The 25,131-nt window shown below is 39.1% G+C and overlaps 1 protein-coding gene across 2 annotated transcripts; it reads left to right on the top strand.

The window, feature by feature from the left end:
* The first annotated feature begins 9,179 nt into the window (after positions 1-9,179).
* Positions 9,180-24,918, top strand: ttc14 (tetratricopeptide repeat domain 14). Of its 2 annotated transcripts, XM_084117320.1 has the most exons (13): positions 9,180-9,776; positions 14,056-14,094; positions 14,295-14,413; positions 14,703-14,902; positions 15,837-15,921; positions 16,017-16,146; positions 16,218-16,373; positions 16,455-16,526; positions 19,252-19,371; positions 19,483-19,605; positions 20,722-20,839; positions 21,750-21,856; positions 23,957-24,918. In XM_084117320.1, the coding sequence occupies exons 1-13, from the start codon at positions 9,643-9,645 to the stop codon at positions 24,645-24,647; spliced, it is 2,094 nt and encodes a 697-aa protein (XP_083973446.1). In that variant the 5' UTR covers positions 9,180-9,642; the 3' UTR covers positions 24,648-24,918. The 2 variants fall into 2 exon arrangements, with proteins under 2 accessions (XP_083973446.1, XP_083973447.1); XM_084117321.1 differs by lacking the exon at positions 14,056-14,094.
* Positions 24,919-25,131: the final 213 nt, after the last annotated feature.

The raw sequence follows: 25,131 nt of genomic DNA, 5'->3' as shown, positions 1-25,131 counted from the left end.
CTTGAAAATATGACCTCAAAAAAAGTGTTCATGTGACTCTGGTTCAATTTACCCCACATCATCTGGCTCACTTTGCCCCATAGTCACCATTTTTGTAAAAACGGCCTAGCTTAGCAATTCAGGCTAACCTTTGTGGGAAAAAACAACAACTTACCGCTTGTCCCATGTGCTTCTCTTCACAGCAAAATAGAAATGATGGAGTCCTTCAGAATGTATGGTCACATGACACCAAATGTGCATAGTTGCCTAGAAACAGGGGGTGGGTCAGCTTACCCACTGGCTCATCTTACCCCACTGTCCCCTATCCCAAATGTTTCCAACAATGTTTAAATCCAGAAAAATTTGCTATTTTTACCAGTGTAACGTCCCCCCCAGATAGCGCACATATCTGGGCCTCATCTGGGCCAACTATGGCACATATGGCTCAATTATGGCAGCGGCAAAGATCACACAGGCCACATCTGGGCCACACACAGCAAGCCAAAACTCACGCTAAAAAAACCCATCTAAAGTCTTCACTGCCTGCAGATTGGTAATAATCATAAGTATTCACACTATTTTCGTCACGGTTGGCTTGACTGGGGTTATTTTAAAGAGTCTGTTTCATTCATTGCAATTTCTTGCACTCTCTAGAACGGTGTTGTTTTAGTATCAATCTTAATGTTTTTGGGAATACAGAATATTCTTAACTTTATTCTTAAGTCAGAAAATAGTTGAAGGCACAATATGTAAGATTTTTCGATAAAAATATCCAAAAACCACTAGAAAAATGTTATTTATTTTGTTGACTTGTGTACTTACATTATCCTAAATGTTTCCAACAATATATAAATCCAGAGAAATTAGCTATCTTAACCAGTGTAACGGCCCGTGTCATCGCGTCGCCTGTCAATAACATCAGATCCGCGTTACCCTCGATTTCTGGTTTAACTTCCATAGAAACCATGAAAAAACAAAGACGCTTTAATATATGATGTGTTTTATTAGACAGGTGAGCAACTATTTGGATTCTTTAATCGACAGTAAACTAATCATTGTTATGTAGCTCAACAAAGTTAGTCTGATTGTTTGAATCTCTTGTTTTCTTGATTTACCGCGAGTACCATGTTTGCAGCATAGCATGACTATTTTGTCAAGAGGCTAACATAACATAATCAGAAAGAGCTTTATTTAGTAACAGTAATGCAGCATTTTCTCCACCATGTTTTAAAATGAATTACCAGCCATTTAGCAACAAGTCATCCAGCTTTTATAAAAATATGATATTCTAATAAAGATCTAGCTTTACTGTAGTGTGCAACAAGTGTCTCATAGCCGCCACCAAGCGAACACACACTGAGAAACTATATAACAACTGTCAACACACTCAAATGTATTTATAGTATGGTTGTTTTGACCAAGTAAAACAGCGCCTCGTTACCCCTCGATATTAATTCATTAAAGGAACACGCCAACTTTTTGGGACTTTAGCTTATCACCGTATCCCCCAGAGTTAGATAAGTCCGTAACTCTGTCTGACACACCCACTGCTAGCCTAGCTTAGCACAAAGACTTGAGGTAAACGGCTCCAGCTAGCATACTGCTCCCAATAAGTGACAAAATAACGCCAAAATTTTCCTATTTACATGTTGTGATTTGTATAGTCACAGCGTGAGCAAATAACAAGGTCACATGAGACACAGCCATCTTCTAACCGTATACACACTGGGAACTATATTCTCAGAAGTTGAAACACTGCTACTTCTGCGGAGGGATTTACTCCAGCTCTGAGCGAACTCTCTGCTCCTCACCACGGGGCTTCTCAGGCGCTGCGAGCAAATCACTCCGCCCAAGTAGCAGTGCATTTTGTTCACTTATTTGGTTATTTTGTCACTTATTGGGAGCAGTTTGCTAGCTGGAGCCATTTATCTCCAGTCTTTGTGCTAAGCTAGGCTAGCGGTGGGTGCGTCAGACAGAGTTGCGGCACGCATGAGATGAGAAGGGTATGTGTGGAGTTATCTAACTCTGGGGGTTATCTAATCTGGGGGATACGGTAAATGAGCTAAAGTCGGCGTGCTCCTTTAAATAAAGTGACCTGTACGAGGATAATTCAGTACTTGCGGCTAGGTCATTCTATGGAAATGTCAGAAATATTACACTTAAAAAAAAATTTAGGGTTACAATTTCTTTACATTTTAAAATAAAACAATATGTTATATGTTATTAATTACACCTTCTTGAGCCATCAATGTGTCACATTCACCGTCTGTCATCGTCCTGTCTGCACTACACTTCCCAGAGTTCCCAGTCATCATCACCTGCACCTGGTCTTCATCATCATCATCTCTGTCACCTGTGTTTAGTTATTAGTCATTGTTCTTCATCACCGTCACCTGTCTTCACTCGTTATCATCTGTGTATTTAAGTTCCTGTCTTTCAGTCTTCTGTGTCGGTCAGTGTTTAATGTTAGGGTATCTGTATTCTGAGCACACGCTCCCCTTTTGTTTGTATTTTGTGAATATTGAGAATTAAAACCTTGAAATTAATCTTCGTGTTCATCTCCTACTTCATCCACCCTGAAGCCCTAACAGATTGACCGACCCAAAAAGGAAGGAAGAGACTATGGGGAGATTGATTGCGGGGATCTTCTGTCCCCGAGCTCGTAAGCTGGTATCTAATAGTGCGGATCTGGCATTGAAGATGTTTGACCCAGCTTTCATGTCGGTCAGGAAAGCCTTCAAATATGCCAACCCAGCACTTCACGCCAGTCCAACCGAGCCTGCACTTCACGCCAGTCCAGCCGAGCCTGCACTTCACATCAGAGCTGCCGAGACCAAGGCAGTATGCGTCGGGCCCGCCGCCCCTGAGACTGTGAGCGTCATGCTCGCCGAGCTAGCGACTGACAGCATCATGCCCGCAGAGCTTTTGTTTTCTCTTATCCCGCCGAGCTTTTGTTTTCTCTTATCCCGCCGAGCTTGAAGCTCCCTTCACCACTGGTTCCGTCAAGCTCAAAGCCCTCTTCGCCGCTGGTTCCGCCCAGTTCAGAGCCCTCTTCACCGCTGGTCCCATCCAGCACAGATCCTTCTTCACCGCTGGTCCCGTCCAGCACAGAGCCTTCTTCACCGCTGGTCCCGTCCAGCACAGAGCCTTCTTCACCGCTGGTCCCGTCCAGCACAGAGCCTTCTTCACCGCTGGTCCCGTCCAGCACAGAGCCTTCTTCACCGCTGGTCCCATCCAGCACAGAGCCTTCACCGCTGGTCCCGTCCAGCACTGAGTCTTCACCGCTGGTCTTGCCCAGCGCAAAGCCCTCATCGCTGGATCTGCCCAGCGCAAAGCCCTCATCGCTGGATCTGCCCAGCACCGAGCCCTCATCGCTGGATCTGCCCAGCACCGAGCCCTCATCGCTGGATCTGCCCAGCACCGAGCCCTCATCGCTGGATCTGCCCAGCGCAAAGCCCTCATCGCTGGATCTGCCCAGCACCGAGCCCTCATCGCTGGATCTGCCCAGCACCGAGCCCTCATTGCTGTTCTGCACCGAGCCCTCATCGCTGCCCAGCACCGAGCCATCTCTGTTACCCAGGACTTTCCCCAAGTATTTTTTTTTTGGGGGGGGGCATAGATCTCCGTCCTGGCCACTTGAGGGGCCATGGTCACCCGAAGGGGCTTCTCCGCCATGGCCACCCGAAGGGGCTTCTCCGCCATGGCCACCCGAAGGGGCTTCTCCGACATGGCCACCCGAAGGGGCTTCTCCGCCATGGCCACCCGAAGGGTCCGCACCGCCATGGTCACCCGAAGGGTCCGCACCGCCATGCTCCCCTGATCAGCCTGTTCCACCGTGGTCCCCTGTTCTGTCTGCACCGTCGTGATCACCTCCTCCTCTGTCTGTCTGTCCTGCCACCATCCTGGAGTCCGTACTTCTGAACCTGTTCCACCTTCCCGTCACGGACTCCAGGATGCCCACCCCCCCTCCCGTATGCTGCCTTCTTCGGCGCGGGACGCACCTTGCGGGAGGGGGGAGTAATGTCACATTCACCGTCTGTCATCGTCCTGTCTGCACTACACTTCCCAGAGTTCCCAGTCATCATCACCTGCACCTGGTCTTCATCATCATCATCTCTGTCACCTGTGTTTAGTTATTAGTCATTGTTCTTCATCACCGTCACCTGTCTTCACTCGTTATCATCTGTGTATTTAAGTTCCTGTCTTTCAGTCTTCTGTGTCGGTCAGTGTTTAATGTTAGGGTATCTGTATTCTGAGCACACGCTCCCCTTTTGTTTGTATTTTGTGAATATTGAGAATTAAAACCTTGAAATTAATCTTCGTGTTCATCTCCTACTTCATCCACCCTGAAGCCCTAACACAATGTGGCAATATTTGATTTTTAATTAATTATATAGAATTCCAAGCACCACAGAAGTGCTCATCCCCACAGTCATGTACAGAGGGAAAATGCTTTATTTTGAGGTAAATAACAGGTTTTTACACCATTTAAAATACAATAATGTATACGTTACTATCAAATATATTATGTAAATGATATAAAAAAACAAAATGCAGAATAAATATTATAAAATTTATAATGAAAGTAGTGGTCCCCTGGAGTTGTATCACTGGTGTTACCATTAAACAAAAATCTCTTATTTTGAAATAAAAATCTCACTGATGACATCACTTGACTTCCTTCTTCCAATTTCCTGAATATCTATGAAGAAAAGCCCATGGTAGATCCACTGTCTCTTTTCAGTTATCAGAAACCTTCTCATTTATCTATGGAAGCTTGTTTCCGCCACTGAATAATAAATAAATAATAATAATTGCGACTTTTTATCTCACAGTTCTGACTTTTTTTCTCACAATTGCGATATATCAAGTCTGAATTGTGAGAAATAAAGTCGCAATTGGGAGATATAAAGTCAGAGTTGTGAGATATAAACTATTCTGAGAAAAAAACGTCTTTTTTTTCCTTAGAATTGGACTTTATTCTGAGAAAAGATGTCAGAACTGCGTGAAATAAAGTCGCAATTATGTGTTATAAAGTCAGAATTGCGTGATATAAAGTCGCAATTTCGAGAAAAATTGCGACTTTATTTCACGCAATTCTGACTTTATATCTCGCAATTCTGACTTTATTTCTCAGAATTGCGTGTTATAAAGTCAGAATTGCGTGAAATAAAGTGGAAAATTTTCTCACAATGTAAACTCGCAATTGTGAGATAAAAAGTCACAATTATCTTTGTAAATGTTTTATTCTGTGGCGGAAACAAGCTTCCATATTTATCTCATGACTTCATATGAAGTTTTTAGTTGAACTCACTGGTATGACCTACTTTATTGTTAGGTAATTGTAAAAAAAACTAGAATACAAATGGATTAAACTACTTAATTTAGTTAGTATACCATGATTGACAAGATGTGGTTTGATACCTTGCAGCAGCCATTTTGTAAAATGAATTTTTCATGAAAATTGTCACTGGTGTCACTTTTCTTATGGGTAAGTTAACACCAGTAACATCATTGACTCCCATTTATAGATCAACTTTATTCAAAGCTATTAATTTAGATTATATGCCAAATGTAACAATTTAGTCTCATCTACTTAATTATAGTTGAAGAATAAGAATCTTTGGTCTTATGTCACTGGTGTTACTGTCTTTTTTTTCTGTCACATTAAATATAATGTCACATGTGACATAATAATACTTTTACATCCATTTAATTCTGCTACACTCAAAAGTTAAGATTTAAAGGATTGCATCATTACTTGATTTTAACAGGTTTTCAAATATTTTCATTGTTATAGCAAACACATGGTTGCGCAAACAAACTAACCTTTAATATTGCCAAAGAAGTAAGGTAACACCAGTGACAAAAAAATGGTACATGCGGTCTTTAAATAAATGCACAAAAAAATATATAAAAAATCATTAAGCTGTCATTTATGCGTATTCATAAAGTCAAAGGGTAATCTAATAATATGGTGTAAGTTTAAATGTTAGAAAAAGAAATCAATTTTAATCAATCTTGCCATACCAAAAGTGGACGTTTCTGTATGACCCGGCTGTTTCAATAGAATGAAACAAAATAATGTGAATTTAAGTGATCAACCGTAACTACAACAAAGTTCAAGTTCAGGGAAGAAGGAGGCGAATCGTAACTTTAATTTTAAAATATGCATAAACAACCAAACTAAAGCAGTGGCAGCATCCGACCACAGCATAAGCATAATAAAAACAGCAGCGTAAATGTCCCAGGCTCTCGGCCCGCCCTGCTTCATACCACAGCAATGTTCAACACTCATTCACTGCGTCACTACTACACCTTTGTTATTATTGTGAATGTGACCTCTAGCAGCAAACTTATTAAGGTACAGATAAACTTGCATAACAGAGTTCAAATTCAACTTGCAAAGGGCAGTTTCAGTACTGAATCCCTGTGTTTAATTCACTCCCCAAAGGTCTGCGCGCTAGCTTTTTTCAATTCAAATTTTAAAGGAGAAGTCTATCATTTCTGTGGCATCAGGCATCCTCCGGTCAGGCGAACAGATTGTGATTGGTTGAGCCAATGTTACTGTGTTAGGCAATGCTCAAACAAATGGAGCAAAGTCTTATGGGTTGTTTGCCTCACTTATTTGTGACTTTTTATATCACTATGGGAAAGAAAGATTTACACATCCAGTAGCTGGTCCACAGAAAATTGAAGAGACACAAAATATTTTACAAAATGTATTTCTTAGGTGTTGTGAATGTTATATTAATTACTTTTAATGCAATAATTTATCATATTCATTATTGTTACGGCTTCATTTTTTCATTGTAATAACTGCTCAAACTGATCTGATATCAGATTAACAGATTAATTTAGTCTCAGATTAACATCACTGCTGTATATGTGACATTTGCACCATTATTGCATTATTGAATTAAGAAGGCAACCGAAGTCTTGCTACACTCCTGCTCTGTTAAATCTCTGATATAAATATATTATAAAATACCTTTATACCTTAATTAGCATCATGATAATTTTTATTATTACATTTGCCTCTGTAATAGATAATTTTAGCTGTTTAAGTTACCCAAGTAAGACATGTTGCAATCTTTACATTCCTCAACATTATTGTGCTTTGAACAATCATTCATGCAATTTCTACCATGTAATCAAATTCTACTCAAAAATGTGTTGTTGTTTTTTTGCTTTATTATGTGCCAAAGTTAAATATTAAAGTGTTTAATATAGTATAATATGTAGCAATTTAATAAACATAAAAATATATATTTTGTATATAAACGCAACACTTTTGAGCTGAACAAGATCTAAGACTTTTTCTATGTACACAAAAGGCCTATTTCTCTCAAATATTGTTCACAAATCTGTCTGAGTCTGTGTTAGTGAGCACTTCTCCTTTGCCGAGATCATCCATCCACCTCACAGGTGTGGCGTATCAAGATGCTGATTAGATAGCGTGATTATTGCACAGGACGGTGTGCCTTAGATCTTTGAAAAATGGGGCAAAAACAAAAGTGTTGCGTTTATAATTTTGTTCAGTGTAACATATTACATTATTAAAAATACATATTTAGTGCTTTTTAGCATCAACGCTTTAGTCATGGTTATATTTCCATATACATCACATATACTCACATATTTAGATTTAAATAGACCTCTTACCTGTTAGTATTGATCTACCAATCAGTGAAGCCAATCCAGCATATAAAATAAATCGATACATCTTTCAAGAGTTTGCTAACGAACCTAAAGCGAGAAAAATAACCTCTGAGAAGCAACCTAATGTGAATAATGCTTACTTAATGACTGATCATCTTCTGATTGATTAATATGGAAGCTGACAGAGGACTGATGTGTTTTGACATCAGACTAAAACTGTCCTTAAACTCCTCCCATCGTTTATTCTATACTAATATAACAGGTTATCAAATCTACTGTTAAAAAAAACCCAGATAACTAGTTTAACTTTTATGATTGTACTGATACAATTGATCACTTCAAATATCTGGCTGCATTGTTGTTGTGAATACACACCAGCCTTCCCGTTAATGAACCACTCCTTTGTGAGGAACAAAAAGTGCCCTCGTAACCTAGACATGATGATACATGTTTGGAGATGCACAGCATACAGCATGATTTTTCATTTTTCATACAGCAAGGCTCAATAAAAAATAAAATAAAATAAAAATTAATAAGCATAACCAACGTTAACAAATTGAACCCTACTGAAAATTGTTAATAAATGGTTCATATTTCCATCTGGTTGTCTAGTTGGAGTGGAATGGAGGAACTATTTCTCCTGTTTATTTCCTGGCTTTGTGTGAAGATTCTTCTGATAGGAGTTTCTATTAAATGATAAGGTTAAGTCACGGGTGTTTCCTTGCATTCCATGTGTTAAACTGAACGCATTAAAAAGTTACAGTAACTCATACAATATAAATATGCCATGCTGTTCTACAGAGAGAGATCAGACTATTTTTTATGTTAGTGCATGGATTTGATTATTAACAATTTCTCCCATATAATTAGCATTGTTATGTTATCAGATGGAATTTGCGTATTATAAAGCCGATACCAAAGCCTAAATGCTCGGCCTTAATAAAGATCACTACAATAACTATATTGTGTATTATCATACAAACCAATGCATAATATTCTGTTTATTATAAGCGTGAATGTAATCTGGCATATACATCCGTCATGTTGTCATAATCATGTGACCTACCAGCATCAGTTGTGTGCTTCACTGTCATTCATAAATCCTCTGGTTAAATGCCATATTGAATTTAAAACAGATAAAAATGAAGCTGTGAGGAATGGACGTACAGTCTTACAATGGCATGCACTGTATAAATGTCCTAGATCACGTAATTTTCACAACTCACAACTTGTAAAATGTTTTATGTAGATTTTGTCTACTGAATTTTTTTTTTTGTAAGATGTTTTCGTAAGTCTCATTTCCATTCCTCTCAAAATGTATGTATTTATTTATTTATTTAATATTCTACAGGATTCTTTAGAATTCAGAGCATTTGGGATTAGATGTGATTGCAGTTTGAATAAAAAAATGTAGTTTGTATTTTGTGTGTTAGTAGTGGAATAACTTTAATTTAAAAAAACAACAACAATTCCTATGTTACTTTTATTTTGAAAACCGCGAAACCTGATGCTTGTTTTTTATCATCGACTTTAATTTTGAAAACAAGACAACAACAAAACGTTTCCCGTTTGTACCTCCTCTCGTGTGCTTCTTGTTTGGCTAATGCTCCGTCTAAGCGAAGCAAACTACATCCTAAATAGCTGTATTTTAATGCAATTGCGAAGATTTTAAAATATATATATATATATATCTTTAAGGATGTCCAAAAATGTTTGAAGTAAAGTCTTTTTCCGGTTCGCTTCCGGTTTCCACGTCTCGCGTTTGGCATAGTCACGTTTACAGTTGCAGCTATTTCTGCTCAATTTCAGACACTTTTGCTTTCTACAATCTTTGTCGGGTTTTCAGCAAGTATCTGAAAGGTTAACAGATGATAATAGTTAATAGTTACTTACTAGTATCAGTTAAGTTGAAGTCTCCCCTCTATTTATTATCTGTGTTAATATTGGGGTGTTATTTCTGCACACATTTAGTGTAAAAATGTGGTGTTGGAGACACTGATAATGGAGAGAGATTTACTCAGACAGTCTGTATCGTATCATGGTGAAAACCTGTTGTCACTGTTAAAATGTGAACAGAATGAAAACCCAGACTTTAAAAATGTGGCTGCTGATCTCGCCAAAACTCTTAACCAAAGGTAAGAGTCGTTTTTATGATCGTTGTGCATGGTTTCATTTGATCCCTAATATCATGTTTGCGTTGTGACCCCAGGGCACTATAAATAGCTCGTTAGGCTACTTAAAGGAATAGCTATTCTGTCCAAAATAATTGAATAATTAATAATGATAATGCTGTTTAATCAATTAGCTGCTCGACTGCATGTCGTTTCAAACATGTATGACACGTATTATTTTTTTGTTCTCCTGTTGAACGCGAATTGAGACATTTAACAGAACGTTCGTGTTGTTCTTTTCCGTACAATTAAAGTGAATGGAGACTAGAGCTTTATTATATTTAAAAGCAGCATAAAAGTAGTCCATACGATACGACTTGTATTACTACAATATAAATCTTTTCTGCCACTTAAGAAAACATTGACATAAAAAGGCATAATTATGATATAGAAAGTTATAGTTTCGATCTTGTATCTCATAATTTCGACTTTTTAATCTTTTAATTAGTATTTAAAGATTTAGTTCACCTAAAAATGAAAATTATTGCATCATTTACTCACCCTCATGTTGTTCCACACCCGTAAGACTTTCGTTCTTTTTAAAAATTTAAAATGAAATCTGCGAGGTTTCTGTCCCTCTATTTACAGCTACACAACAACCACTTTGACGCTCCAAAAAGTTCATAAAGAGATCGTTGAGCGGTTTAGTCCAATTTTTTTTAAAGATGGGATTGTTTTACATGACAAACAGATCAAATTTAGGCTTTTATTCACATTAATCAGTAAACATAAATATATCCTCATTGGTTCTTGCTGAAGCTCAAACGTGCTGCGAAACACGAGAATGAACCTCATTGGTTCTTGCTGAAGCTCAAACGTGCTGCGTAACACGTGCTTGTCCTCATTGGTTCTTGCTGAAGCTCAAACGTGCTGCGTGACACGAGAATGAACCTCATTGGTTCTTGCTGAAGCTCAAACGTGCTGCGTAACACGAGAATGAACCTCATTGGTTCTTGCTGAAGCTCAAACGTGCTGCGTAACACGGGAATGAACCTCATTGGTTCTTGCTGAAGCTCAAACGTGCTGTGTGACACGGGAATGAACCTCATTGGTTCTTGCTGAAGCTCAAACGTGCTGCGTAACACGGGAATGAACCTCATTGGTTCTTGCTGAAGCTCAAACGTGCTGCGTAACACGAGAATGAACCTCATTGGTTCTTGCTGAAGCTCAAACGTGCTGCGTAACACGAGAATGAACCTCATTGGTTCTTGCAGAAGCTCAAACGTGCTGCGTAACACGAGAATGAACCTCATTGGTTCTTGCTGAAGCTCAAACGTGCTGCGTAACACGAGAATGAACCTCATTGGTTCTTGCTGAAGCTCAAACGTGCTGCGTAACACGAGAATGAACCTCATTGGTTCTTGCAGAAGCTCAAACGTGCTGCGTAACACGAGAATGAACCTCATTGGTTCTTGCAGAAGCTCAAACGTGCTGCGTAACACTGGAATGAACCTCATTGGTTCTTTCTGAAGCTCAAACGTGCTGCGTAACACTGGAATGAACCTCATTGGTTCTTGCTGAAGCTCAAACGTGCTGCGTGACACGAGAATGAACCTCATTGGTTCTTGCTGAAGCTCAAACGTGCTGCGTAACACTGGAATGAACCTCATTGGTTCTTTCTGAAGCTCAAACGTGCTGCGTAACACGGGAATGAACCTCATTGGTTCTTGCTGAAGCTCAAACGTGCTGCGTAACACGAGAATGAACCTCATTGGTTCTTGCAGAAGCTCAAACGTGCTGCGTAACACGAGAATGAACCTCATTGGTTCTTGCTGAAGCTCAAACGTGCTGCGTAACACGAGAATGAACCTCATTGGTTCTTGCAGAAGCTCAAACGTGCTGTGTAACACGAGAATGAACCTCATTGGCTCTTGCAGAAGCTCAAACGTGCTGCGTAACACGAGAATGAACCTCTGGTTCTTACAGAAGCTCAAACGTGCTGCGTAACACGAGAATGAACCTCATTGGTTCTTGCAGAAGCTCAAACGTGCTGCGTAACACGAGAATGAACCTCATTGGTTCTTACAGAAGCTCAAACGTGCTGCGTAACACGAGAATGAACCTCATTGGTTCTTGCTGAAGCTCAAACGTGCTGCGTAACACGAGAATGAACCTCATTGGTTCTTGCTGAAGCTCAAACGTGCTGCGTAACACGGGAATGAACCTCATTGGTTCTTGCTGAAGCTCAAACGTGCTGCGTAACACGGGAATGAACCTCATTGGTTCTTGCAGAAGCTCAAACGTGCTGCGTAACACGGGAATGAACCTCATTGGTTCTTGCTGAAGCTCAAACGTGCTGCGTAACACGAGAATGAACCTCATTGGTTCTTGCTGAAGCTCAAACGTGCTGCGTAACACGAGAATGAACCTCATTGGTTCTTGCTGAAGCTCAAACGTGCTGCGTAACACGGGAATGAACCTCATTGGTTCTTGCAGAAGCTCAAACGTGCTGCGTAACACGGGAATGAACCTCATTGGTTCTTGCTGAAGCTCAAACGTGCTGCGTAACACGAGAATGAACCTCATTGGTTCTTGCAGAAGCTCAAACGTGCTGCGTAACACGGGAATGAACCTCATTGGTTCTTGCAGAAGCTCAAACGTGCTGCGTAACACGAGAATGAACCTCATTGGTTCTTGCAGAAGCTCAAACGTGCTGCGTAACACGGGAATGAACCTCATTGGCTCTTGCAGAAGCTCAAACGTGCTGCGTAACACGAGAATGAACCTCTGGTTCTTACAGAAGCTCAAACGTGCTGCGTAACACGAGAATGAACCTCATTGGTTCTTGCAGAAGCTCAAACGTGCTGCGTAACACGAGAATGAACCTCATTGGTTCTTACAGAAGCTCAAACGTGCTGCGTAACACGAGAATGAACCTCATTGGTTCTTGCTGAAGCTCAAACGTGCTGCGTAACACGAGAATGAACCTCATTGGTTCTTGCTGAAGCTCAAACGTGCTGCGTAACACGGGAATGAACCTCATTGGTTCTTGCAGAAGCTCAAACGTGCTGCGTAACACGGGAATGAACCTCATTGGTTCTTGCTGAAGCTCAAACGTGCTGCGTAACACGGGAATGAACCTCATTGGTTCTTGCAGAAGCTCAAACGTGCTGCGTAACACGGGAATGAACCTCATTGGTTCTTGCAGAAGCTCAAACGTGCTGCGTAACACGGGAATGAACCTCATTGGTTCTTGCTGAAGCTCAAACGTGCTGCGTAACACGGGAATGAACCTCATTGGTTCTTGCTGAAGCTCAAACGTGCTGCGTAACACGAGAATGAACCTCATTGGTTCTTGCTGAAGCTCAAACGTGCTGCGTAACACGGGAATGAACCTCATTGGTTCTTGCAGAAGCTCAAACGTGCTGCGTAACACGGGAATGAACCTCATTGGTTCTTGCTGAAGCTCAAACGTGCTGCGTAACACGGGAATGAACCTCATTGGTTCTTGCAGAAGCTCAAACGTGCTGCGTAACACGGGAATGAACCTCATTGGTTCTTGCTGAAGCTCAAACGTGCTGCGTAACACGAGAATGAACCTCATTGGTTCTTGCAGAAGCTCAAACGTGCTGCGTAACACGGGAATGAACCTCATTGGTTCTTGCAGAAGCTCAAACGTGCTGCGTAACACGGGAATGAACCTCATTGGTTCTTGCAGAAGCTCAAACGTGCTGCGTAACACGAAAATTAACCTCATCTGTTTTCGCACGTCAAGCGTACATGCTTGAGTTTTCTGTTTACTACAACTGATGTTTGCATTGATGAATGTTTATATGTGATTAAAAGCCTAAATTTAATCAATTCATCATATGACGCGATCGGGTCTCTTCAGAAAATTTGGACTAAACCACTAATTTCATATGGATTAGTTTTATGATCTGTTTATTAACTTATTGAAGCGTCAAAGTTGCGTAGTTGTCAATGTATTGACAGAATCTCTCAGATTTTATTAATAGATTAAAAAATATATATTTATTTGTGTTCCGAAACCGCATGAACATTTTACGGGTTTGGAACGACGTGGGTGTATAAATGGTGTCAGAATTTTCATTTTTAGGTGAACTAACCCTTTAATGTAATAATTTCAACTATTTTATGTCAGAATTATCACTTGGTTTGTAATAATTTCCACTGTTCATCTCATAAATACGACTTAGCACGTCAGAACTTCGACTTTTTGTTTAATAAGTATAACTTAGTATTATGATTTATCAAAGTATGATTTTGTTTTCTTATGTGGCAGAAATGGCCTTCCATACGCATCTGAAGTCATACAATTTAAGTAAGTGTTTTTTTGTTTTTGTCAAGTGAATTTGTTTTTACATAATTTGATGGGAAATATTATTTTAACTGACAGTTATTATTTATACCCAGGGGTCTGTCTCAAATACTATAATTAAAATACACTATATAAAATAAATGCACACACTCACGTGTAAAAGACATCTCTGATTGGTGGATGTTGTTCTTGGTTTAAAACAGGGATAAAGAAGATACAAGTCCTGTTCTGGAACAGTACATAGCAAGGAAAGCTGATCTTCTGTTTGCACCATCGTGGAAATCATCCACACCTGCAGATGAATGGCAGGAGGAATCTGGAGGTAGACTGTCATCTTTACCTTCAAATGAAATTCAAAATCATTTCTGTTTAAGGAAGATTTATTCACACTCATTTTGTTCCAAACCCATCACCTGTTCGCTCTTTTCCATATAAAGTGAATGGGCACCAAAAGTTAAAGTAGTCTGTATGATTTATGTGTTATGTTTCGTTGTAGCCCCAGTCCCAATTCACTTTAATTGTATGGAAATGAGCAACCAGGATATACTTCTAAAATTCTACTTTTGTGTTTCACACGAACTCTTTCTCTAATGAGTATGTTGTCGTCTCAGAGGCGTACGCCATCATGCCCCCGCTGGAGCAGTTCATGGAGGTGTCGTTTGAAGAGCGACGTGAGCTCTTCTACCGGGACGTGGAGCGCGGAGACATGCTTATCGGAAGGATCAATTCAGTACGAGACTTCGGTTTATTTGTAACGCTTCTCTGCACTGCTGGGGGACTGGAGAGGGATATCGAGGATCTTGAGATAAAGGTTGGGTTGATTTATCTGTTTCTTCTCTGAAGTGTGTAATTCTACACCACTAATGGCCGGCATCAGCAACAGAATTCCAAATATAAATGTATTTTTAATAAATAATTCATGATGTTTTTTTTTTTTAATATCTCTTCTTTTTTTTTGCAATTAATGATTATATGGAAGCTTGTTTCCACCATGTTATAACAAAATGAAAAATGAAAAAAATAAAAAAATAATATAGGCTAAACTCTCATAGTCAGTAAGGATATCAATTTATATATCAAATATCAAAGGTCTGGATTATATCGCAGCTTTCATTGGCCAAGGGCCGCGCAAGAGGACGTCTGACTGATATGCAAATCAACCAATCACAGTTTTTGTTTCGCGTCATGTTAATGTAAATGTTGATGTCCCTATTTATTCATTCAAGAGTGTTGTGCAAGTTTACTGCAACAATACATGAACTTCACATACTTTAAAAACCCAGCGTTTAGTTGATCCTGATTAGCGCTCAGCTTTCTTCTTCCATGAGGGGGTTTGGCTTCACATTAAAGTAAAAAAAAATCTGAATTGTGAGCTGAATTTATAACTCACAAATTCAAAAATAAGTTTATATTGACTTTTTTCTCAAAAATGTGAAATAATCTTGCAATTCTCACCTTTTTTTTCTCTCAGAAATGTGAGATATAAACTCATAATTGCGAGTTGTAAAGTCAGAATTGCGAGATAAATAGTCATAGTTGCCTTTTCTATTTTTTTATTTATTCTGTGGCGGAAACAAGCTTCCATATGATTAATGTCAAAATGTAAGGAATATATTACTTTTTACTTGAGTCTTTAAATGGAAAGTTTTGCTGAAAATTGTGTGAAAGTTTTTCAAACCCATATGAAACCATATGCAGCTTGTCAGTGAAATGTGATTCTAAAAATTAATGTTATCTATCAAAAGGCCCTCTGTCCAATAAGAAATGTACCTTCGACTGGAAATCATGACGATCCTTTGTCTTATTACCAAATTGGGGATTTAATCAGAGGTATGGTGTTTTTTGTACTCTTTTTAAAAAGGAAAATCAGTGCATTAGTGTATAAACGGATTATTCATTGGATAAAGTGATGTTTTATTCCACAGCTGGGGTGAAGGACATTGACCGCTACCACGAGAAGTTGACGCTATCCCTGTATTCATCTTCGCTGGCTACTCACTTGAATAAAGTCAAACTGGGTGTCATAAGCAAGGAAGAGCTTCCTCTTCATTATACGTATGTTGAATAAAGAAAACGAACATTTATCTCAGACTTCCTGTTGTTGATTGTTACTTCCACTCTTTCAGCCGGGGTGAAATGGTGGCCACAGATTGCAACGAGACTTATGAGAAGCTTTTGGAGGACTCGCTTGGCTTGTCCAACCCCTTAAATGTGGACTACCTCCTGGCAAAGCTGGGAATAAGTGGGACACAAACTCCTTCTCTAATGAGGGGGCTACAGAGGTACATTCTCTCTTATACACTTATGTCATTCCCAGTTGTATTGGTGTTTTCTCAGTTAAACAGATTTGTTTATATGTACAGCAAGCGCTTCAAAGAGGAGGATTTTGGAACAGCTATTCGGAAGAAGCAATCTGTGTCCTGGGCCTTGAAATGGTTTGTTTTTACCAAGTTTTTGAGACTTACTGCATTAAATCCAATACGTAGTGGACGCGTGATTTTTATTTCTCAAAACTTCTTAGTTTTAAACTCCACCCTGTTGTTGATTGATAGATGTCATTACTGATATATATATACAGTGAGGAAAATAAGTATTTGAACACCCTGCTATTTTGCAAGTTCTCCCACTTAGAAATCATGGAGGGGTCTGAAATTGTCATCGTAGGTGCATGTCCACTGTGAGAGACATAATCAAAAAAAAAAAAAAAAAATCCAGATATCACAATGTATGATTTTTTTGTATTTATTTGTATGATACAGCTGCAAATAAGTATTTGAACACTTGAGAAAATCAATGTTAATATTTGGTACAGTAGCCTTTGTTTGCAATTACAGAGGTCAAACGTTTCCTGTAGTTTTTCACCAGGTTTGCACACACTGCAGGAGGGATTTTGGCCCACTCCTCCACACAGATCTTCTCTAGATCAGTCAGGTTTCTGGGCTGTCGCTGAGAAACACGGAGTTTGAGCTCCCTCCAAAGATTCTCTATTGGATTTAGGTCTGGAGACTGGCTAGGCCACGCCAGAACCTTGATATGCTTCTTACAGAGCCACTCCTTGGTTATCCTGGCTGTGTGCTTCGGGTCATTGTCATGTTGGAAGACCCAGCCTCGACCCATCTTCAATGCTCTAACTGAGGGAAGGAGGTTGTTCCCCAAAATCTCGCAATACATGGCCCCGGTCATCCTCTCCTTAATACAGTGCAGTCGCCCTGTCCCATGTGCAGAAAAACACCCCCAAAGCATGATGCTACCACCCCCATGCTTCACAGTAGGGATGGTGTTCTTGGGATGGTACTCATCATTCTTCTTCATCCAAACACGTTTAGTGGAATTATGACCAAAAAGTTCTATTTTGGTCTCATCTGACCACATGACTTTCTCCCATGACTCCTCTGGATCATCCAAATGGTCATTGGCAAACTTAAGACGGGCCTTGACATGTGCTGGTTTAAGCAGGGGAACCTTCCGTGCCATGCATGATTTCAAACCATGACGTCTTAGTGTATTACCAACAGTAACCTTGGAAACGGTGGTCCCAGCTCTTTTCAGGTCATTGACCAGCTCCTCCCGTGTAGTTCTGGGCTGATTTCTCACCTTTCTTAGGATCATTGAGACCCCACGAGGTGAGATCTTGCATGGAGCCCCAGTCCGAGGGAGATTGACAGTCATGTTTAGCTTCTTCCATTTTCTAATGATTGCTCCAACAGTGGACCTTTTTTCACCAAGCTGCTTGGCAATTTCCCCGTAGCCCTTTCCAGCCTTGTGGAGGTGTACAATTTTGTCTCTAGTGTCTTTGGACAGCTCTTTGGTCTTGGCCATGTTAGTAGTTGGATTCTTACTGATTGTATGGGGTGGACAGGTGTCTTTATGCAGCTAACGACCTCAAACAGGTGCATCTAATTTAGGATAATAAATGGAGTGGAGGTGGACATTTTAAAGGCAGACTAACAGGTCTTTGAGGGTCAGAATTCTAGCTGATAGACAGGTGTTCAAATACTTATTTGCAGCTGTATCATACAAATAAATAGTTAAAAAATCATATATTGTGATTTCTGGATTTTTTTTTTTTTTGGATTATGTCTCTCACAGTGGACATGCACCTACGATGACAATTTCAGACCCCTCCATGATTTCCAAGTGGGAGAACTTGCAAAATAGCAGGGTGTTCAAATACTTACTTTCCTCACTGTGTGTATGTATATATATATATATATATATATGTGTGTATATATATATATATATATATATATATATATATATATATATATAATTACTCATTACTGATGTCAATCAACACAAATATACTTTATTTAATCTCACTTTATTAACCAGTGTCTTTGTTGCTGACCTTCGATGGTCCAGGTCAACCATACTAATAAACAAACACATTTCCTTCAGCATGAGGCTTTATTAATTTCACTTTTGCTGTGGAAGGAAGTTCACGTTTGCCAAACGTTCACGTTAGCTACTTGTTTTAGGGAGTATCACATTACTGTAATGCATTACTTTTAAAAGGAACTTTCCCCAAAACGTTTTATTATTTTAAAATATATAATTTGTTTTGGTAACTGTACAACAAGGTCTCATTTGTTATGTTTATTATCTGTATTATCTAACATGAACTAACAGTGAATAATATATTTGTTACAACATTTAATTATCTTTGTCAATGTTAGTTAATAAAAAAATATGATTGTTTGTTCATGTTACTTCACAGGGCGTTAACTAATGTTAACAAATACAACTTTTAGTGAAAAAATGTTTTATTAGTAAATATTGTAAATGTAAATGACTTATAAATGCTGTATAATTATTTTTAATTGTTAGTTTAACTAATGAAACCTTATTTAAAGTGAATTTCTTTCTTTTTTTAATTAAGATTAATGCAAGGAAAACATGTTGTTATTATTATTATTTTTTTCTTGATGGTTGCACCACATGACATTTTTAGAGTTATTAAATTGAAATGTTTCTTGAAAATGCTGTTTAAGTTGTAAACTAACATAAATACAAATAAACAAGCATAAATACAAATAGTACAATTTTAAGAATTTTTTTGTTTCATTTCTTTTAATGACTCTTATTTTTCATTTACTAAATATTTAAGTTCAAAACTGAATAAACTAATGCTGACCGTATCATTTCTTCAAATCATTATAGCGTTAAAACTGGTGTTGACCATTTCAAATCGGGTCGTCATGTAGAAGCAATGAACGAGTACAACAAGGCCTTAGAGATCGACACCAACAACGTGGAGGCGCTTGTGGCGCGCGGAGCTCTGTAAGTCACAACACGTCAATATAAAGAGTCATTTTTTCATGCTATAATATTTGCAACTATTCCTCCGGCTCGTGTTGCATGATTACTGAAGCTGTTTTTATTCTCTTGTAGATATGCAACCAAAGGAAGCTTGATGAAAGCTATCGGCGACTTTGAGCTGGCCTTGGAGAGCTGTCCCACGCACAGGAATGCTAAGAAATACCTCTGCCAGACGCTCGTGGAGAGAGGAGGACAGTATGTCATCAACAAACCCTGTTACTTCCTCTAGTTCTTCAGTGGGAAAACAGAAACAAAGCAATACTGCACGAAATACAGTGATTTTACCATGATTGCGCTGCATTTACATGGCAAAACTTCATGATCAGATGCAATGTTTTGACATGTTTTTTTGTGACCTTCCTATTTAATCATGACTAACTTTGTTTCCATCAAGACTGTCATTTATTTTATGTTTTTAATCCCGAGACATCACAAGAATGCATGCATGATTCACCTGTAGGAATGCCCATGCATTCATTTCCTGATCGGCACATCACAGTTAAAGTGATTGTTCCGGTTACGGTTTTATAAGTACGAACATCTATTCAGAATATTCCCGTATATGTGTCGTTCTTGTTTTTGTTCTTGCTTAACTTCTGGAAATGCCGGGGATGCTCGCTCATTCTATCAGTGGTATATTAATCTTTATTAAACAGTGTAATTGCAGTATCATATAGACTTGGGTTGGGCTCATCTGAACTGGGCATCCACCCAAAAAAATCCCTAGCAGCCGCCTATAATTTGAACAAACCCCTACCTGTAAGAATTAAACTTCAAAAATGTAACTCAATATGAAAAGTGCGTGCCCTGACTAGTGACCTGAATGTCACACAGACTTGGAAGTGGACTCTTAAGAACTGACTTTAGTTTTGTTCTTCACTTAGGGGTAAAAATATTGCTTTAAACCAAACAGCTTTACAGTATTAAACATGAAAAAAGAATATGCTAATACTATAAATTAGCAGCTCTGATTTTGTTCGACGTCACACCGGTTCATACTTCAGTTTCACTTGTAGTATATTGGGGCCTTTAATATTATTAACAACTGAATATTAATGTCCCAAAACACGACACCGGTAACTTAGCAATGCCCTAACATCAGCAACACTCTTTTTACATGATTTTACATAAATGTTTAATTAGCCAAATATCAGTATAGACATTGTAGCTTGGAGAAATCGCTGCATCAATATCAAATCCAGCTGTTGTGTGGATGTGTGTGTCTGTGTATGTAGGCTTTTACAACACCTGTGCATCCTTTTAACGGTTTCATCATAATGATTTTAATTTTATCTGATCTTTTCTGCGCAGACTTGAAGAGGAAGAGAAGTTGGTGACCGCCGAGGGTCTCTACAAAAGAGCCGTGGTGTTAGACGACACGTTTCGAGAGGCAGCCGAGGCTCTGGAGAAGCTTCAGATACGCATCCAGGTGAGCTGGATAAACCTGACTGTCACTAATACATGATTGGCTGCCTCTGCAGATTTAATCCGACAGTTAGCTTCTAGTATTTCAGGTACATACTGTAGATATGGCATGTGTTAGAGTCCCCCTGTAGTCAATCATTTCTGACACCAAAATGACACATTTAAGCGTTTTTACCTTGAAAAAAAATGTCTTCATGCCTTAAAATATCTTGAATGTAACTCGTGCCTCATTTAGTATATGCGTTTCTATGAATATGCAAATGAGCCCCGCCTCCACTCACTCACTCAGCTCAGAGATCCACACGTTGATCTGATTGGTTACAATTGGTCTTTGGTTCACTGCAGTTTTAAGGAGAAAATACTCAGCAATGCTGTCGACTTATGAATTTACACATGATTTGTCTTAAAGCATATTAAAAACACCACATAGACACATAAACTACATTAAAAGCTGGATTTTCACCACAGGGGGACTTTAAAACACACTGCATTTTTACTTTTTTGTTATCAAAAACAAAAATGCATGACGTTTTATTTGAACTGATAAGTATTGAAGTACTGATGAAGTATTTTTGTTATTTATGTATCTATCTGATCTTGGACCTGTGAAACCTGACTGATGGGACCTTTAACCCTGATTGCACTGGGTTGACATAATTTCCCCATGTGGACTTAAAACCCCACCACCTTTGGTTTGTATTCTGTTCCTGGTACTACGGTAACTGCATCTTGCTAAATATAAAATGTTTTCTCGCTTTTTGTCATTGCTTAACACCCTGACGCTGAATACTTCGCCTGGGGTGTGAAAACGACACTTGTGTGAAATTGCTCGTCCTGTGCGCTGCACGCATGCATGCTTGATGAATTTCCTGATCATTTTCCCAATTTTACCCTGTAAATGAACTGCTTTAAAGAAATCGCTTAAATTGAAAGAACAGGAAGCTGCCAAAGAGCAGGAAAAATCTAAGACCGTGGAGACAAGTGCTGAGAAATTGCGTAAAATCCTAAAAGAAGAGAAAAGGTAATGTCAACACCACCATTTTGATTCACGTTTCTATTCCTGTTATGCACATGTTTGGTCACGTACACACTGCAGATAAATACAGTTGTTCTGCACACACTGTTCAGTCGAAATCAGGAAGTCCTGTTCACACCAAAGACAATAACTATATTAAGTTTTAATAATCGTTCTAATTCTATACGAATAGTGTCGTCCACACTATAACAACACAGAGGAACGATATTCATATTGTTGGAATAACTTTGAGAATGTTGTTTTTTCCCCAGGCTAATAAATTCTTAAAACATTGCCAGCCAATCAGAATCCACCCCACTTTAAAGAGTGAGCATGTAAAGCGGCAGATGTCATAAATACATTGTGCTTATAATAAGCAGAGCGTAATCAATGTGGACGGTCATATATTTAGCATTATAGTTATTGTTCTTGGTGTCAACAGCCTTAACAATTACATTTACATTAAATCTGCATTGTGGTTTCTTATGTACATTGGCAATGTGGGAAACAGTGGATAGACTGAGACTAAAACGATATTGGTCCTTAAGTCCAGGATTTAAATTAGGGCTGGGCAATAAACCTAAATATTCACAATATATTTGCGTGATTTTTCTTGTGATATAAATTTAAGCAACATTATAAATACCACGATGATTTTAATGCACTTATTATTGTTTTTTGTTTTTTTTAAATAGAATTATTATTTGCCTGTGATTTTTCCAAAGGAGTAGTTTTACAGTCCTATCTTGTTTTTCTACTTAGAAATATGAGGATTTTAGGTTGATTTTGTTTATTTTTACAGTGCGTATACTTACAGGATACTTGCCTAAGAAAGTACTTGTAATATAAGATAACTACATGGGTTAAGGTTAGGTTTAGGGGTAGAACCTAGTTATTGCAATTATTATAATAAGTAGATAGTATGCACATGGGGAACAGGACTGTAAATTAAAGTGTTACTGGATATTTTATTAGCCCCTCTGATTTAAACTTGGAAAATAAGCATTTTAGTTGCTAAGTTTAATTTATGTAAATCAGTTCTGTCACTTGCTTGTGATTTAGTAAATGTTTTCTACAAGAAATGACTGTTCTCTCACCATCTAATCTACCCCAGACCCTGACATGTGTCCTTTTTAGGAGATAATCAACGAAATTTGCTTCATGAGTGGTCATAATGCTTTTGCTTGTATATGTTAGTGATGCCCCAAAAGTTCTGCAACCAAAACAATTAATCTGAAATGGCAACAAAATAAATGTTCTGTTAGTCTTTGGAGGGCTGAAATCATCAATTGAAAACGTGCTGACCGAAAATGGTGCTAGACTCGTTGACTAAGAACTTTACTATGACTGGTTTAATTTCCGATTAAAAAAAAGAAGTTTTGCTGCATCGCTTATTGAGATACTTGTATTGAAATTCCTCAAAAGCTAAAAATGTGAACATTATTAAAGGAACACGCCGACTTTTTGGGACTTTAGCTTCTTCCCCGTATCCCCCAGAGTTAGATAAGTCCACACACACCCTTCTCATCTCCGTGCGTGCCGTCTGACCACTGCTAGCCTAGCTTAGCACAAAGACTGGAGGTAAACGGCTCCAGCTAGCACACTGCTCCCTATAAGTGTATAGTTTCTAGTATGTATACGGTTAGAAGATGACTGTGTCTCATGTGACCTTGTTATTTGTACACGCTGTGACTATACAAATCACAACATGTAAATAGGAAAATGTTGGCATTATTTTGTCACTTATTGGGAGCAGTATGCTAGCTGGAGCCATTTACCTCCAATCTTTGTGCTAAGCTAGGCTAGCAGTGGTCAGACAGAGTTACGGCACGCACGGAGATGAGAAGGGTATGTGTGGACTTATCTAACTCTGGGGGATACGGTGAATAAGCTAAAGTCCCAAAAAGTCGGCGTGTTCCTTTAAAATATCGCCTAGCCCTGATTTAAAAATGTGTTCTCACTCTAAAAACTTTGCATTGGGTACGTGACCATTGAAATCTGAGTATTTCTTCCATCAAAGCAAGGTAAGAACTCTCTTGTGTTGTACTCTTTTAATCATTGTTGACGTCCCATGCGAGTTTCAGTGTGATGTTTGCTCCCATGTAGAATTAAGAAGAAGAAAAGAAAGAGGTCGACCTCTTCCTCCACGTCCTCGGACACATCTTCAACCACAGGCGACGACTCTCCTTCAACGAGTCGGAAGAAATCGAAGAAGCGGAAACACAAACGCCGACGCTCGTCTCACGGCAGTAAGAAACACAAGCGGAGAGTGTCGTCTTGCAGCGATAAAACGCTCGAGGACGACTGGTTTCCGGCTCCGGCGAACACCTCGGCCTCTTACATCAACCAGAAACAGTCCATAACCAAACTCCTCAGCGAAGGAGAGCAGTCTTGGGGGAAAAGCCGGAGTGAAGACGGGAGAGGTAGGTTTGAAGACGTTAGTCCGGAGAACGCCAAAGACGGGTCTAGACTGGGAGGTCCTGACGCTAACGGTGAGGGTTACGGGACTCACGGCGCCTCAGGTCGTGCCAGAAACCGGAGGGATTCTTCCTCTTCAACCCAATCCGAATACTCTCACAAATCTGATCGCTTCTCCAAGGAGTGTTCCTCGCAAGGCAGAAACCGCTGCGTGTCGGAGCGAAGTAGGGACGAGAAGATGGAAAGAGCGGAGAGAAACAGTCGCGATCAAGACAATGGACGGTCTTCTGTTGGAAGCCTTAAAAAAGATCTTCCTTCCAATTTGGTGGACATTTTCAGTCAAATCGCCGAGTTTAAGAAGGACAAAAAGCAGAAGTAGTAAAATAGGGTTCAAGTCCCTTTTTCTTACCGATCTCTCTGATGTGGTAAGAGTAACACTAGTGCTATAGCAGGTTTAAGTTTCAATTATAGTGATTTAACTGTATGATAAGTTGATTATTTTCATAATTTCCGGTTAGATAAATTTGCTTTGGGGGAAGCAGCCTGAAAACATTAAGAGCAATGGCCAAAATGTGTGTTGCGAATGATGCCTCAGTATTATAAACTGCCTTCAGTGTAATGTGCAAATAAACAAATGTATTGATCAAGTGCTATTGTGTAGATTGTCCTTGAATATTAATGGTATAATCTGCCCATTGGAGCCAAGGGGTCAGGGTTTGACTGGGAATGGAATTCAGTGATACATTTTGCCATATTTAAGTTAGAGGTTAGCACACTAAATTGTAATGCAGATATTTCAGAAACGCTTTATGTAAGGGATAATGTATAGCGAGGCGGTTATTATAGCGAATAACAACCCCGAC

Source organism: Abramis brama, assembly GCF_963993115.1.
Source record: "Abramis brama genome assembly, chromosome: 6".
Classification (NCBI taxonomy): Eukaryota; Metazoa; Chordata; class Actinopteri; order Cypriniformes; family Leuciscidae; genus Abramis; species Abramis brama.
Note: the sequence above shows the minus strand (reverse complement) of the source record. Positions and strands in the feature narration are given on the sequence as shown.